At 43.5% G+C, this 15,045-nt stretch overlaps 1 protein-coding gene across 1 annotated transcript; it reads right to left on the reverse strand.

The window, feature by feature from the left end:
* Positions 1 to 6,194: 6,194 nt before the first annotated feature.
* LOC137427307 (uncharacterized) lies at positions 6,195 to 14,095 on the reverse strand. The gene is made up of 3 exons (XM_078778440.1): positions 13,869 to 14,095; positions 12,854 to 13,045; positions 6,195 to 11,317 (listed from the first exon to the last, which is right to left on the reverse strand). The coding sequence occupies exons 2-3, from the start codon at positions 12,964 to 12,966 to the stop codon at positions 11,047 to 11,049; spliced, it is 384 nt and encodes a 127-aa protein (XP_078634566.1). The 5' UTR covers positions 12,967 to 13,045; positions 13,869 to 14,095; the 3' UTR covers positions 6,195 to 11,046.
* Between the last annotated feature and the right edge of the window lie 950 nt (positions 14,096 to 15,045).

A 15,045-nucleotide genomic window follows, 5' to 3' on the forward strand; every position in this document is an offset into this window, starting at 1 on the left:
TGTGACTCAACGTCGTTTTATTACAGTGTATCCAGTTGGTGTACAAGTAGGCTTCAGTCGCGCTCAACTTCCGGAATTTTTAAAAACGATCTTTAAAATCATTATTTCATTATCATTGAAGTATAAACTTAACACTGTGTGGTGTTTCATGTTCTATGAACTCTTTAGTTATTGTTCTGCATCATCCTCTAAACAGAGTATCTGTTCTACCGAAGCAGTTTCCTGGATAGGTTTGCCATCCATCCTGGATGGATCACCACTCCGACAGTGGACACTCGGTCGAGTGCACAGAAGTTTGGAATTTGTTCAGAGTGCCGGCGATAGCTCGCCTGCTCTTCGTTAAGGGCACTGTGGGGTCTTTAAAGTTCACCAACTAATGACAGCAGACGGGACACCGAGCTTAACGTCCATCCGAGGGTCCGCACACCGCTCACCCGGCCTGTGAAACACCAGTGCGCACACCTCTTGGGCCTTAGCCATCCTGTCAGCCGAATATAATGCGGTGAAAATTGTCATTAGTGCAATATCAGCAGAAATCATTGAATGATGGAACGTTCCGTCCCCTCGAGTCGAAAGGTAGTTTTACATTTTGCTAAATTTACCTTATTTCGAACGTTTACATTTATGTTTGGAGCGTGGTCGCTTTCCGGCTGCTGTGTTTGGCACTGAAACGCGGCTTTGTAAATTTCCACTCATATTCTCAATTACATAGTACATAACTACACCCATTACTTAGCATTACTAATGCTACAAACATTCCAATAATGTTGCAGGAATCCATTATCGGTGGAGTAGCATGGCGATGGCATCGGCTTTTGCTTAATGAAGGCAAAAATGATGGAGAAATGGTGAACAGGCCTTGGATAACCTTGGAACAGATTTTCATTGATGAAGCGAATGTGCCGCCAAACATGTCGAACAGAACAGCAAAAAGCTCATCATCGCGAGCGAGTAGACAGCAAGACAGACGAGGGAGGCTGGTGGTGATTGTTCTGAGAGCACGAAACCATGGCAACAATGGTATTGTAAATGACGTCATCTCCATCATGAAAGTGGGAAAATGATGCTTCGTGCAGTGGACCAATGAAGGTACATACTGAGGAAGTTACCATTTCATTAACAGTGCTATGTAACCTACCGACCCAGCTACCTACCCAGCTACCTGAAATTATTCAAAAAAAACTTTAATTTACTCTCATCAAGTTATTCATGTACGATGCTCTAATTGGCTGAAATAGTCACTTCTACCAGCAGGAAAGTCTTGGCCTTCTTATTCTTTATTAGTGTTGATACGTCCCAACACCCTTCCTTCCCATTTCACACACAATTTCAAATGTTGCCAGTGAAAGAAGAAGATGACGCAGTGTGCAGACATACTTAGAAACACTTCACTGGGACCCATATCAATAACAGTCACTATATGCATGGCAATCTTCCGCACTTCTGGCACTACATTATTAATAAATAATTTATATTAATACAGAGATACATAATAAATGAATACTGGATTTTTTTTTTATACATCATGGAGGCTTTATTAATAAATAATTAATATGAATAAAGAGATGCATAATAAAATAATACCAGATTTTAAATTTTTTTTTACATAATCGACACTTTATTAATAAATAATTAATATTAATACAGAGATGCATAATAAGCTAATACTGGTTTTAAAATTTTTTATACATCAGAGGCTTTATTAATAAATAATAAATATTAATAAAGAGATGCATAATAAAATAATACTGGTTTTTAAAATTTATACATAATGGAGGCTTTATTAATAAATAATTAATATTAATATAGAGATGCATAATAAAATAATACTGGATTTTTTTTATTTATACATAATCGAGGCTTTATTAATAAATAATTAATATTAATATAGAGATGCATAATAAAATAATACTGGATTTTATTTATTTATACATAATGGAGGCTTTATTAATAAATAATTAATATTAATATAGAGATGCATAATAAAATAATACTGGATTTTAATATTTTTTATACACCGAGGCTTTATTAATAAATTATTGATATTAATAAAGAGATGCATAATAAAATAATACCGGATTTGCATATTTTTTACATTAGAGGCTTTATTAATAAATAATTAATATTAATAAAGACGCGTAATAAATTAATACTGGATTTTTTTTTGTACATCATACAGGCTCAAGGAAGAGCAAGAACACAGAACAGACAATGACATTCACGGGAGCAACAAAAGTGGCACAAAACGTAGAATCTGAATCGAAAAATATCGTGACCAATGTCCTTGGCCGGGATTAAAATAAAATCAGACATAAATAATTACCTTTAAAAGAGTGAATAAAATTAATTTTGGAGACATTTTAACTCACGTCTCGTGGAGCCGATTATAAAATTACATCGGATTAGAAAAAAAATTCCGTTTTTCGTAAATTTTTTCCAATTTCACTCTAGATTTTGACATCATTAATTAGGCCATGAGTTCCGATCATCAAATGTGGAATCAGAATTTGAATATCAGCTTTTAAAAAGCCTATATGATACATTATTCAATCTTGCCAGGAGCCAATGACATTGCACCAAGCCTCACAAAGCCAATCAGCGTAAACCACAAACGGACAGCCATCATATATATATATATATATATATATATATATATATATATATATATATAATTTATTTATTTATATATATATATATATATATATATATATATATATATATATGTTGGGAATCTAACTCAGGTCGAAGTCCTTCAGAAGAGTAAAGGAGGTTTATTCAATTTCCAGCATGATCATGGAGAAAGTCCACTGAGGGTCGAGGACTATGACAACCAAGACGATCGCGCTCTACTGTTAATCAGACAGCCTTTATATACAGGCAAGTATTGCAATTTCCCCTCATGAAGGCTTGTTTTGTTCTCCTCATTATGCTATGAGCTTGAAAACCCACGCAAGGAAAATATAACGGCATTGCTACACTCCAAGGCTCAATCTCCCTTACTCCATGTCCAAGGTTTATGCTGGCAAGCCAGTTTCGAAAAACAAATTTAAGCTGAGCCAAGCATTTTCCTTTCTTCCAAATTAATTTAATATTAAAACAGAGCATGGACAAAAAGCACAATCCCCACATTTCTGCCTTTGTTTCTAAGAAACAATATATCAAAGAAACATGTAGCAAAGCGTACAGGCCTCTCTTCGTACTTGGCAGTCTGTCTTCTTATGCCATTTAGCACCCAGGGCATCTTCCAGCTCACCCTTGCACCAGCGGAGGCCTCTTGCTGATGTCCACCCCAATCAAAGGACAAAAACGTAAGAATCCGCAAAACCGAGACAAAGCTGCACCTGCAACGCTTAATCCAGTGGCGGTAAATTGTCACCAATCAAACCCTCGTTGCCTGCCTCTCCTTCCTCCGTGTCACCATTTGGTAACAACAATTCTTCGGGAATCAGACCCGAACCAAGAGCTTGTAGTATCAGATCATAAGAGAAATATGGATCATCCAATTCCTCCACCCTTTGGGGGCTTTGTAAATAGGCATAAACATCACAATCTGATCCATCAGCCAATGGGTGGGGTGGAAGGGGAGGAATATACAAAGAGGGCTGTGGGGGGCGCAGGCATGATCCATAATCGGTGTCAGAGGAGTGTGAGGAGGCATCTTGATCCCGGTCAGCAGACAAAACCATCGTTTTTCTTCTGGGTCCCTTTTAGGGGGTTTCCTTGGAGAAAAGCTTTTTCATACACACAGTTGAAAGAAGCTTCATTACAGCAATTAAAAGAACAATGCCTATGATGGTACCTGAAGCCGTTAGTAACCATTTCAAAATTGGTCCACCCTCCCCCCCCCCCCCCCCCCCAACCTTTGAACAGTTGTGATAGACCCCAATCATCCCTGCTGGTTCAGTCTACTGTTAAACCCCAAAAAACCTTTTTAATCTCATCGATGGCTTTTTGGACCCCTTCCTTTGGGTCTGGTATCCAAGTACAACATTGGCCTTCTATTACTCCACAAACCCCTCCTCTTTCCGCTAGTAACATATTGAGGGCTACTCGGTGTTGCATTACCATGGTTCTCATTTCTACTACTGCATTTAGGAATGCTTGATGGGCTCGAGCTGTTTGATTAGCCACCTTTTCTAATGCTTGGGCAAGTTTGTCAATCCTATAGCTATTCATCACCGTTCCACAGAAAGGGCAGAAAAACTCCACGGCCTTTTCTCATCCATGACCGTGTAGGGTGGTCTTTCAATCCTCATCCCACATCGCCCTGCGAACCCTCCTTGGAGAGATGTCGAGGCTATCTAACAAAAGGACCTGCGGTATCACTGAACCCAAGTAGCATGTCCCCCTTCCAGTTATAAAATAAATAAGAGTAAGTTTGATCTCTGCAGACAAACATTGTTCCATGTGGGGAAACTATACGATTAGAAGGACATCTCATGCCCTCTAATATGACGTGTGGCGAGGCACGCGGAGCGCGCCGAGTCACGCTAGTGCAAACAATGCCCCTTTGTTTTTCCACCCAGACTAGCCTTGGTCATGTTGCCCGTAATTCCTGGTTCATTGGTCGAGTCCAATATCATTTTTGTGCCATTGTCAATCTATCTCTGCTTGTTAGGATGGCGCAAGTTTATTCCCCCATTGCTGGCCATACATCTTGTTTCATTAGCGCTTCACTATGTACTAGCGGTGTCTCTATCATGACTATCAGCAACATCGGTGTGCTGGTGTGCAACATGGTGTGCTGGGGTTGTTTGGCACCCTGGGTGAGTGCTGGTGTTCCCTGAGTGGCCTCTTGGTGTTGTGCCTCTGGGGATACCCATCTGCCATTGTCATTGCCATCTGGATACCCATCTGGGGATACCTGCCATTTTGCTGAAAAACAAAAACTTCGGACAACAGCCGCAATTAGAATTTTCAAGCATCCAATAAAAACCATTATTCCAACGATTATTCCTAAGGCCAATCGTGACCATTGCATTATTTAACTTGTCCATAACTTGTTCTTATATCTCACAGACAAACACAGAGTGAATGACATTGAACACCATAACACCAAAACACATCACGTGGTTCACAGCTACATTTCTCATGCATACAACGCCCATTTGGGACCAGTTCGAACACAACGGGACGCATCTCACTGACGTCATGACATTTGAACCACCATTGTTCCAACTCATTTGAACATTTTGAGATTTCAATCATAGTGCAAAGCGATTTGATCACGGCTCGACACTAGTACTCCAACATGCCGCATGATCTCTACTCGCCCATTCCTCACGTACCTCACCACTGTCATGGAATTTACGTTCTCTAACATACATATTTCAAACTCGCATTTCTATCAAAATGAGAATAAGGAAACGCGCCTCACATAACCACCTGGCCGCGATTTCCTGCCCCCCTGGGCACGGCTCTCGGCCTGCCCGTACTGTGCAATTCTCAAGTCGCCCTAATCAGCGCTAGTGCTTTATGCATAGTTTCCGGTGGTTTTATTAATTAGTGGTGTAGTTATTGGGCGATTTTGGCTCGTGTCTAGTGCGGTGTCATAAGGAATGAAGGAATAGATTACAGAGGTATTTACAAACAGGGAATGAATTTACCCATAATCCCTGAGCTAATTAACAAGCCCCACCCCTCGTGATGGGGACGAAGGTACAAGCTTAACCCGACAGTCCGGTCTAATACAAATTCCCTACTTATTACATGGGGTGGTTCTTTTTTTCACGACAATTGCAGCACACTAATCTATACATTCTACCTGGTTCTAAGGTAATCATTGTCTACCCCCTACAAACATAACAATATGTTAGGGGGAGGTATACCTTTCCCTCGTGGTCCCCCTGTGTTGTCTTTCCCTCGCGGTCCCCCTGTGCTGTCTTTCCCTCGCGGTCCCCCTGTGCTGTCTTTCCCTCGTGGTCCCCCTGTGCTGTCTTTCCCTCGCGGTCCCCCTGTGCTGTCTTTCCCTCGTGGTCCCCCTGTGCTGTCTTTCCCTCGTGGTCCCCCTGTGCTGTCTTTCCCTTGTGGTCCCCCTGTGCTGTCTTTCCCTCGCGGTTGTCAGCTCTTTCACGAGCCTCGATTCAGTATACAAAAAAAAAAGAAAAAAAAAGGTGTATTGGATCTGTACAACAGGTGTGCTCAAGGATGAGAGGTGACACAGTCAAAATTTCCACTTTATGTGCAGATAAATAGACGGTCTCTGATCCCAAAACAAATTACGTCGATAATTCAAAAAGAATGTCAGATTCAGATTATAGACTTCCAATAACTTGACAAAAAAAAAACCTAGGATGTTAAGAATCAATCTACATTAAAAAGGAGCTGAGTTTCTCCGTCCGGAACGGTTTATTCCAAAGACTTTCTGCTGTCAGGGAATAGTACAAATGTTTGAAAGGTAATAATAAATTTAGTTGGAACAAAAATTCATTGGTTTAATCACAACAACTCTGCCTGTTTTAAAAGACCGCGTTTCAGGTATTGAAGAAGAAGAAGAAGAGGAAAAAGAAGAAGCGGGTTCTCGAGCTTTAACGTAGCGGTTTGAACGGTAACATTTATTGCTTTACGACAGCAAGAGCCATTTACAAGGACATGGGAGGAGTACACAAAAGGAAAGATAGTAATACTTCTCGAAGAAATAGAAAAGAAAATGTACGGAAGACACACAAACAAACTAGAACGCCACTCGGTAGAGCACATACCTCCGCCAGTTTACGTTTTGTACCCCACTGATAGGCCGGATCTTCACCAACATCTAATTATTTCGTTTTTGTCACATACCCAACCTGTCCATCAAGTTTCACCCGAATCCATCCACATCTTTTTGAGATATCCTGCTCACAGACAAACATAGGTGAAAATATAACCTCCATCCACCTTTGGTGACGCAGGTAACAAGTAACAACCACAGCCACGACAACAACAACTACATGTTAAAAAAGATCCTTTTTCGTGCATTTTACATCATCATTGGCACTAACAGATGGACATAAAATACGCCTGTCTTTTGAATAAACCCGTCAACAAAGCGACAGGAGGCACGCCGAGCGATCAGGAAAACAACGGCAAGAGAAGAACAAATGTGTGAAACTAAAAAAAAGGTGTGCACAGGTAATAACATGCAAGCTGACAAATTCACACACTGCTATGAAATAAGAAGCAGCCTGGTGTTAGCTTAGCGGTTAGGGTGCTGGCCTGGGATTCTAGGATCCTGGGTTTGAATCCCGGTCGATCGCTGAATTAACACCAGGCGGTTGACTCAGCCTGTCATCCTTCCGAGGTCGGCAAATTGAGTACCAGTTAACGGGTAATTCCATGCGTACCGCAAGAGGCGACGAACAGGGTTGGCGGCAGGAAGGGCATCCGGCCATAAAACATTGTTTCAAAAAAGGGGACCACAGTGTCCCAAAAAGGACAACCCCCGCTGTGCGAGAAAATGGCCTCTAAAGGTGGCTCTTCTATGAAATAAGAAGCAAAAACAATGTTTGTGGGTAAAAATGCCTGATCATGAAGCTTGGATTCCTTCCCGCTCCATCGGACGGCGGATGATTCAGAGTGGGTAATGAAGACTTGAATGCTTCACTGGCTTTCTGTCTCATCCATTCTGTTCCGTGGTCGTGTCGCTTTATAAAACGCACCGCCCATTAATAACACAAAATGGCAGTGCCAAAAGTTTAATTTGCTATAGTTATCTATTAACCAGTCAACTACAGCATTGTTGTCGGAGCACTTTTCAATGAAATAGAAGTAAAAATCTCAAAGCACAGTCATGAAGTTTCTCAGAAAGTCTGGAGTGCATCACATGAACGGCATCATCGTGGTAGAGAAGGAAAGCAAATACGAGTAAAACCAAATAACCCATGACCGTTCCACAAACTACCATTCCATGTCGCAGGTGTTCAAACCATTCATCATCATCAAGTTCTAAAAGGCACAGAAAACACGCACCTAGACCATTCGGCGAGAAATCCGTCCACCTGTCAAAGTAAAGACCATTTTTCGATGTTCCCTGGACCATATTTTAGCGTCCATTTTGATAGACAGGTCATTAAGCTTCTACCCTGGTACCACGTGTACCATTCACCATAAACCAGGATGCTGCACTCTCAGGTTACCATTTGCTCGACCGATTTTAAAGTATGGAATTTATTGCACAGGGTTTTGTGTGCTGGTGTGTGTACGAGTGTGCACGTGCAGAATGTATTTAAGGAAAAAGGAGCATCCAACCAAAAGGTATCTAGATCTACTCTGCTGATCTAGAGGATGGTAGAACCGGAGCCTCGGCACGTGTCCGCCCTTTATTCCCAGGCGACATTCGTTTGTGGTCACGTGCTGGTGCGGGAAGTCAATTCAAGGGCGTTTTTATTTTGCCAAACATTGAGCAATGAAAGCCAAATCACGTCATTGATGGTCTGCTCTGCTCTTTTTTTATTATCTGCTCGTGATCTGGTATTGCATGTATGTGGGTAAGTGTGTGTTCATTCTTGCTTTAGTGTTTCCGGGGCACAAACATAATATATTATCATCATAAAAAGAGCAGAGCAGACCGCCGATGAGACTCAGCTTCATCGCAAAACATTTCAATGATTTTAATGGTCTTGGTTTCCATGGCGCGAAGCTGAGCAACATGAGAGGCAGGAGCGCCAGTCCAGAGGGGGGAGCAGTACTCCATCAAGCTGAGCAACAGGAGAGACAGGAGCACCAGTCCAGAGGGGAGAGCAGTATTCCATCAAGCTGAGCAAGATGAGAGGCAGGAGCACCAGCCCAGAGCAGAGAGCAGTACTTCATCAAGCTGAGCAACATGAGAGGCAGGAGCGCCAGTCCAGAGGGGAGAGCAGTACTCCATCAAGCTGAGCAAGACGAGAGGCAGGAGCACCAGTCCAGAGGGGAGAGCAGTACTCCATCAAGCGGAGCAAGATGAGAAGCAGGAGCACCAGCCCAGAAGGGAGAGCAGAACTCCATCAAGCTGAGCAAGATGAGAGGCACGAGCACCAGTCCAGAGGGGAGAGCAGTACTCCATCAAGCGCAGCAAGATGAGAAGCAGGAGCACCAACCCAGAGGGGAGAGCAGTACTTCATCAAGCTGAGCAAGATGAGAGGCAGGAGCACCAGCCCAGAGGGGAGAGCAGAACTCCATCAAGCTGAGCAGGATGAGAGGCAGGAGCGCCACCTCAAAGGGGAGAGCAGTACTTCATCAATCTGAGCAAGATGAGAGGCAGGAGTGCCAGTCCAGAGGGGAGAGCAGTACTTCATCAAGCTGAGCAGGATGAGAGGCAGGAGCACCAGCCCAGAGGGGAGAGCAGTACTCCATTAAGCTGAGCAAGATGAGAAGCAGGAGCGCCAGCCCAAAGGGGAGAGCAGTACTCCATTAAGCTGAGCAAGATGAGAGGCAGGAGCACCAGCCCAGAGGGGAGAGCAGAACTCCATCAAGCTGAGCAGGATGAGAGGCAGGAGCGCCACCTCAAAGGGGAGAGCAGTACTCCATTAAGCTAAGCAGGATGAGAGGCAGGAGCGCCACCTCAAAGGGCAGAGCAGTACTCCATTAAGCTAAGCAAGATGAGAAGCAGGAGCGCCAGCCCAGAGGGGGAGAGCAGTACTCCATCAAGCTGTGGATGAAGGCCCTGCAGGTGGATAGGCGCTAAGCTTAGGTATTATTATGGAGATATCTCCTTCACTATCGGAGGCCAGCCCACAGGGTTTATCCATACTCAATCCTTGAAATTATGAGCATCAAGCAAGGAAGCAGAACAAATTTTTTTTTGGGCACGACAGCGAGAGTTCAAACCACCGACCTAGCAGACCCAGGATGGACACTAACCACAATGCCCCTGAACTCTGGTTTAACCGATAGGTTTCTAGCGAACCTTGATCGGTTTCCTTTGTACCGTGAGCCAGAAAATAATATTACTTGGTTATGGGATCATCTTCTGCGTTCCCCATGTTCAAAAACCAATTGTTAAAATATTGCCATTGAGATGCAAACACGAACGACTTTATACCTTCGCATGTGCAGCTTCACTTCGTGAAGGCTTCGTTTAAATTGCGTTTTAAAGTGGGTGACAATAAAGGAAATCACATCAACTGATGTTGCCGTGGATATTCAATTTGGCCTGGGAGAGAACGTCAATATTCCAGGAAGCTCATCAGCCTCCCAGCTCTATTGTTGCACTTTGGCTCAAATTTGGAACTACTTTGTGTCCAGTCCTACGAGCGTCCCCCTCAAATTGCTTTCTTCGCAAATTATTGTGCTGGTGATCCAAGTGCAGCTTCCGAAGCCAAATGCATCTCCGCGACTGTAAGAGGAATGACGGGAAATAGGATTGCTCTTCTCATGGGACTGCTCGGCTTATTGTTCACACATCCAGGAATCGATGGAAGAGGAATTTTCTTTGAAAAACAAAATCAGGGCTCTTTTCTTTGGAATACTGTGCTCTTGTGTGAGCCTGATTGGAAGGAGTGCGTCATCATCGTATCCGATGACCTGGACGCACACACGTTGAGTTCCCCTCTCTTTACCTCCGCCACCTAAGGTGGATGGAAGTTGCGTTTTCACCCGTTTGTCTGTTTGTCACGACGATATCTCAAAAGGTTTTGGACAGATTTGGACTAAATTTGGTGGACACGTTAGGTGTATGACACAGACGAAAGGATGGGATTTTGGTGAAGATCTGGTTCCAGATACTAGAAAATTTTAAGTGATTCTTCACCATTGAGAGATAGGGCCAAAAACGAATATATAGCACGATTTTGGTTCAGTTCCGGATCCAGATCCGGCCTTTCATTGCATACAAAACGTAAACTGTCCAGCCTGGCGGAAGAACGCGCTCTACCAAGTGTCGTCCCAGTTAATCCCCTCTTATGAGGCCATGAGGAAATGTCACCTGTGTGTTTGTAAAATAACTATTACTTGTTAACCTCATGGCACTCAGACACCAACCTAGGATCTTGCGCGAAACCAACATGCTCCGACAAATTAAATTCAGGGCTCGACATTCCATGAAGCAATCATACATTTCTATACACAATTAGCGTTGAAAACAAATTCAAGTCAAAACATGCACACATTGTAAATGCCCACTTGTCTCGCGGAAAGTGTGTCTCGTTGACGTTGACCTTCAAAAAGGCCCCGCATCCAGCTAATGAGTTCCAGGGAAATAAGCCACCGTCTCCACGCCACGCCTTCTAAGGAAAATGCCCTCGCCCTCCGTGAGCAGTAGGTCGAGAGTGTCTGAATGAACTCATGCGAATTTGCATTTCCCTTGAGTGGCAGGTAGCACTCTGCCAGCTGGAAGGTGCTGCGTTCTTGTGCGATGTCACACCTGAGGATTAGGAATCGCAGCGTGAGAAATGCCAACCGATCCTCAGTTGATTTCTCGTAACAACACCAACATCACCACCGATACAACGGCTCAAATTATTCCCATGTCTTACTTAAGTTGGGCATGGGGAAATTACTCACACAGGTCTTTCACGAACCAGGTGGCTAGGCCTGACGGTCTAATGGAGGTGATTTTGGCAGGAATTTGTGATTTGGTTGCGTACGTACATACGTATATTGTATGTACATACGTGTCTGCATTTTTAAAATTCATTATCTCAGCAAGCGTTCGTCCGATCGACACGAAACTTTGCAACATAGGAGCGCCTCGTCCTGTACAATGTGTTAGTAAAAACCATGACGTCATAGGTCACGAGGTACGGACATCATCTTGGAAAACCGTTGTATCTCAATATCACCCAAACCGCTCCATGGAAAAAATTAAAACATGGCTCATTGTCAAATACTCCCCATGGGAAATAAGATATGTTAATGATGATGTCATTGGTGCCTTCATTATGACGTCATAATTTGAAAAGTACAACGTTTGATCTGATCAGTATGAAAAAGATTTTCTCTGCAAACAGTTAGTTTGATGGACACGAAATTTTCACCATAGGAGCACCTCCTCCTGTACAATTTTTAACGATATTTATGACGTCATAGGTCACGTGGTACAGGCGCCATCTTGGAAAAAACGAAAAACGTTGCACCTCTAAATCTCCAAAACCGCTCCATGGAAAAAATTAAAACATGGCTCATTGTCAAATACTCCCCATTGGGAATAAGATGTGTTAATGATGATGTCATTGGTGCCTTCATTATGACGTCATAATTTGAAAAGTACAACGTTTGATTTGATCAGTATCAAAAAGATTTTCTCTGCAAACTGTTAGTTCGATGGACACGAAATTTTCACCATAGGAGCGCCTCCTGTATAATTTTTAACGATATTTGACGTCATCGGTCACGTGGTACAGGCGCCATCTTGGAAAAACCGAAAAATGTTGCACCTCTAAATCTCCAAATCTCCGCTCCATGGAAAAAATTAAAACATGGCTCATTGTAAAGAACTGGTTCATCATCATTGTAAAAACATGGCTTGTCTGCGGGTATAATTTGGTGCAAATTGGTATTTAGAAACACAAGACCGCGGCAAATCTTCTTGACCAGATTGGCCGAGTGAGCCCGCCAAGCGATTCACTTTACATGTGCTTCAGCACGAACCTAGTCCGCCCGTTTAGCGGATCAATTTTCCAATTTACCATGGGCTACGGGGCCCACTTCCGGTGTCCACACACAAGTTCTCATTAACATGAAATGGTTTATTACAATAAAATGGAGGTCAGGGGCGGAGTGTTAATGAAGAAGAACATGGCCACGCTACTGCGATAACTATAACTGTAAGAAATGACGACATAATAAATAACCCAGCGAGCCATCGGGACCACGATAGCTTAAACGAATACCTTATCACATTCACTCAGGGGAACACAGAACAGAGAGATAATAGATGAGACAGAGAGAAGAGGGAAACCTGCTCCACACGTGATGCTCAGGATGGTCTTTCCTCTGGGTCCTCAGCGGATCAGTCACGGGCTGTCCCTGCGGTGCTTCGCATGGTGGTCCAACCAGTTGCAAGCGCACCATGAACCACCGGAACAGAAGGCCGAGGAGTCATCTCGACGTGGACAATTACTGAGTGGCAGCAGGTACATCAATCATCAACCTGCAGCAGGGACATAGAAGCAAGAGAGTCAAAAACAACCACACCCAACTTGGAAAGTTGAAAAGAAAGTTGAAGGAAAACTTGGCATCTGCGCAACACATTGTGTCGAGCCACTACAACAGCTCACGGGCCCCAACATTTGGCTGTAAACCCAAGAAGAAAGGCCATATAAGAACATATTACAACGGGGGAAAGTGAGCATAGTGAGATAGGAAAAGCAGGTGGAGGTACCTAGACACTTCGGCGGCGGTGATGTTTATTTAGGTGATGCAGTTCTCGGCTGCACATATGACAGGTACACCAGCTGTCCTCGTGTCAAAAGCCTTAAACACAAGCTAAAGTGCTTCTTGATTAAATGGCGGACGAACAGCTGCTGCACCCAAACTGTTCTAACGCCGACGTGGCATGATAATTGGCATGGAGCTCTCGTTGGCATCTTGCCATCTGAAAGTTGTCATCGTTCAGAAAATGCACTTCAATAAAAAAAATGCAAATCAAAACCCAGACGAATGTTATCACTTATCAGACATGGAGAACGGAGGGGAAAAGATGGGATTTTAGGGGAAAACAAAACCATGCAAAGAACCTGTTATTCCTCATGTTGGCAAAATGGATTCGTATTCCAAAACAAGTCTTAAGGGATTTAATGATTAGAGCATCTCAAAATGTGCCCTTACTGCTCTACCCAGATGAATGGGTGTCCACAAATAGTCGTACGGACGTACGTAGGTGCACCCACAGACATTGGATTCATACATTTGTTTCTCAAAACAATCAAAATCATTTGTTGAACAGTAACAGGTAAAATAGGTGTTTACCTTACCTAAAGTAAGAACCTCAGTAACCTGGGAGCGATCGACCGATTTTCTGACCAGGTCAGGACCATCACCTGGGCTCCATTCTTCAGAGGGGTTTCCACCCCTTCACCCAGAACCTCTCCAATGGTGGATCCATAACTGCGGCCCTTGAGTGATTGTGGAGACACGACATTAAATATGGAATGATTGATGGAAGAGGCCCTTTTGCTTTTATGACTGATAGCTGGGGAGGACGGAGAGATGGGGTTCATAGGGGAAGAGGGGGAAAGAAAATGCTTGTTGACTCGAGACATTTCAGCTTTTCATTTTTAATTACCGTAGTTTGGAAAAATTAAATAAATAAAAAATTCCACTTTGACATCATGGAGTATTATATGTAGATCAGTGACAGAAAAATCTCAATTTAACCCATTTTAAATTCAGGCTGTAACAACAAAATAAAACAAAGTCTAGGGGTGTGAATACTTTCTGAAGGTGCTGTGTATGTATACATATATACATATATATACCACTGGGAGAGGAATGGGCTTGAGGTGTTGACGAACCAGGTGAGGATGAGGTTGGTGAAGTTGAAGAGAGTGGAAAGGATGAGGAGGCGAAGAAAGGAGAGGCAGAGGAAGAGAAAGAGGTTCTTTGAGAAGCCTTTTCAGTTTATGAAGGATCTGTTGGAGCCGTCTCGATTTGGTGTACTGAAGGTACCAAAGGAAGAGTTGGAAGGTCACCTGCGTGTCACGTATGTGTTACATATTTATGTGAATGTATGTGAATTACTATTCCGGGCTTTGCTTATCAATGTGTAGTCGATTAAAGGTTGTTGTGATTAAAGGGTCAGGAGCCCTTCTGAGAAAAAGGAGACCGGAAACGGAAGAAGAAAAGACACGAGGTCCTGGAGACGCGACGATTCTTCTTCTTCCTGGCCGAGCTCAGACGCGAGCGGTATCGATTGAGCAACGTAAGAGAATCGGCGTTTCAAAGCCCGTCTGGCGAGAGGAGTTACCGGGACGTGTAACTACCCTTTGACACGTCGTCACTGTGGGTTCGTGCACGGAACCAAGCAGCTGGCACAGTTCGCCTCGCCGTCTACAAGGCCGTGTACGGGTCGCACCTTGGGCCGCGCGCGCTGGGCAAGCCGCGTGTTGCTTTGCCTGCTTTACATTACCCGCTTTGCTTGGCCAGGAGGTG

This window comes from Myxine glutinosa, chromosome 5 (assembly GCF_964187855.1).
Source record: "Myxine glutinosa chromosome 5, kmMyxGlut1.1, whole genome shotgun sequence".
Taxonomy (NCBI): Eukaryota; Metazoa; Chordata; class Myxini; order Myxiniformes; family Myxinidae; genus Myxine; species Myxine glutinosa.

Excerpts from the sequence above, each read along its gene's own strand:
- LOC137427307 (XM_078778440.1), bottom strand. The coding sequence starts at position 12,966 with ATGGTGCGCTTGCAACTGGTTGGACCACCATGCGAAGCACCGCAGGGA. Across the intron at positions 11,318-12,853 it reads GAGCATCACGTGTGGAGCAG|GTGTGACATCGCACAAGAAC; the intron begins GTTTCCCTCTTC and ends CCTAATCCTCAG.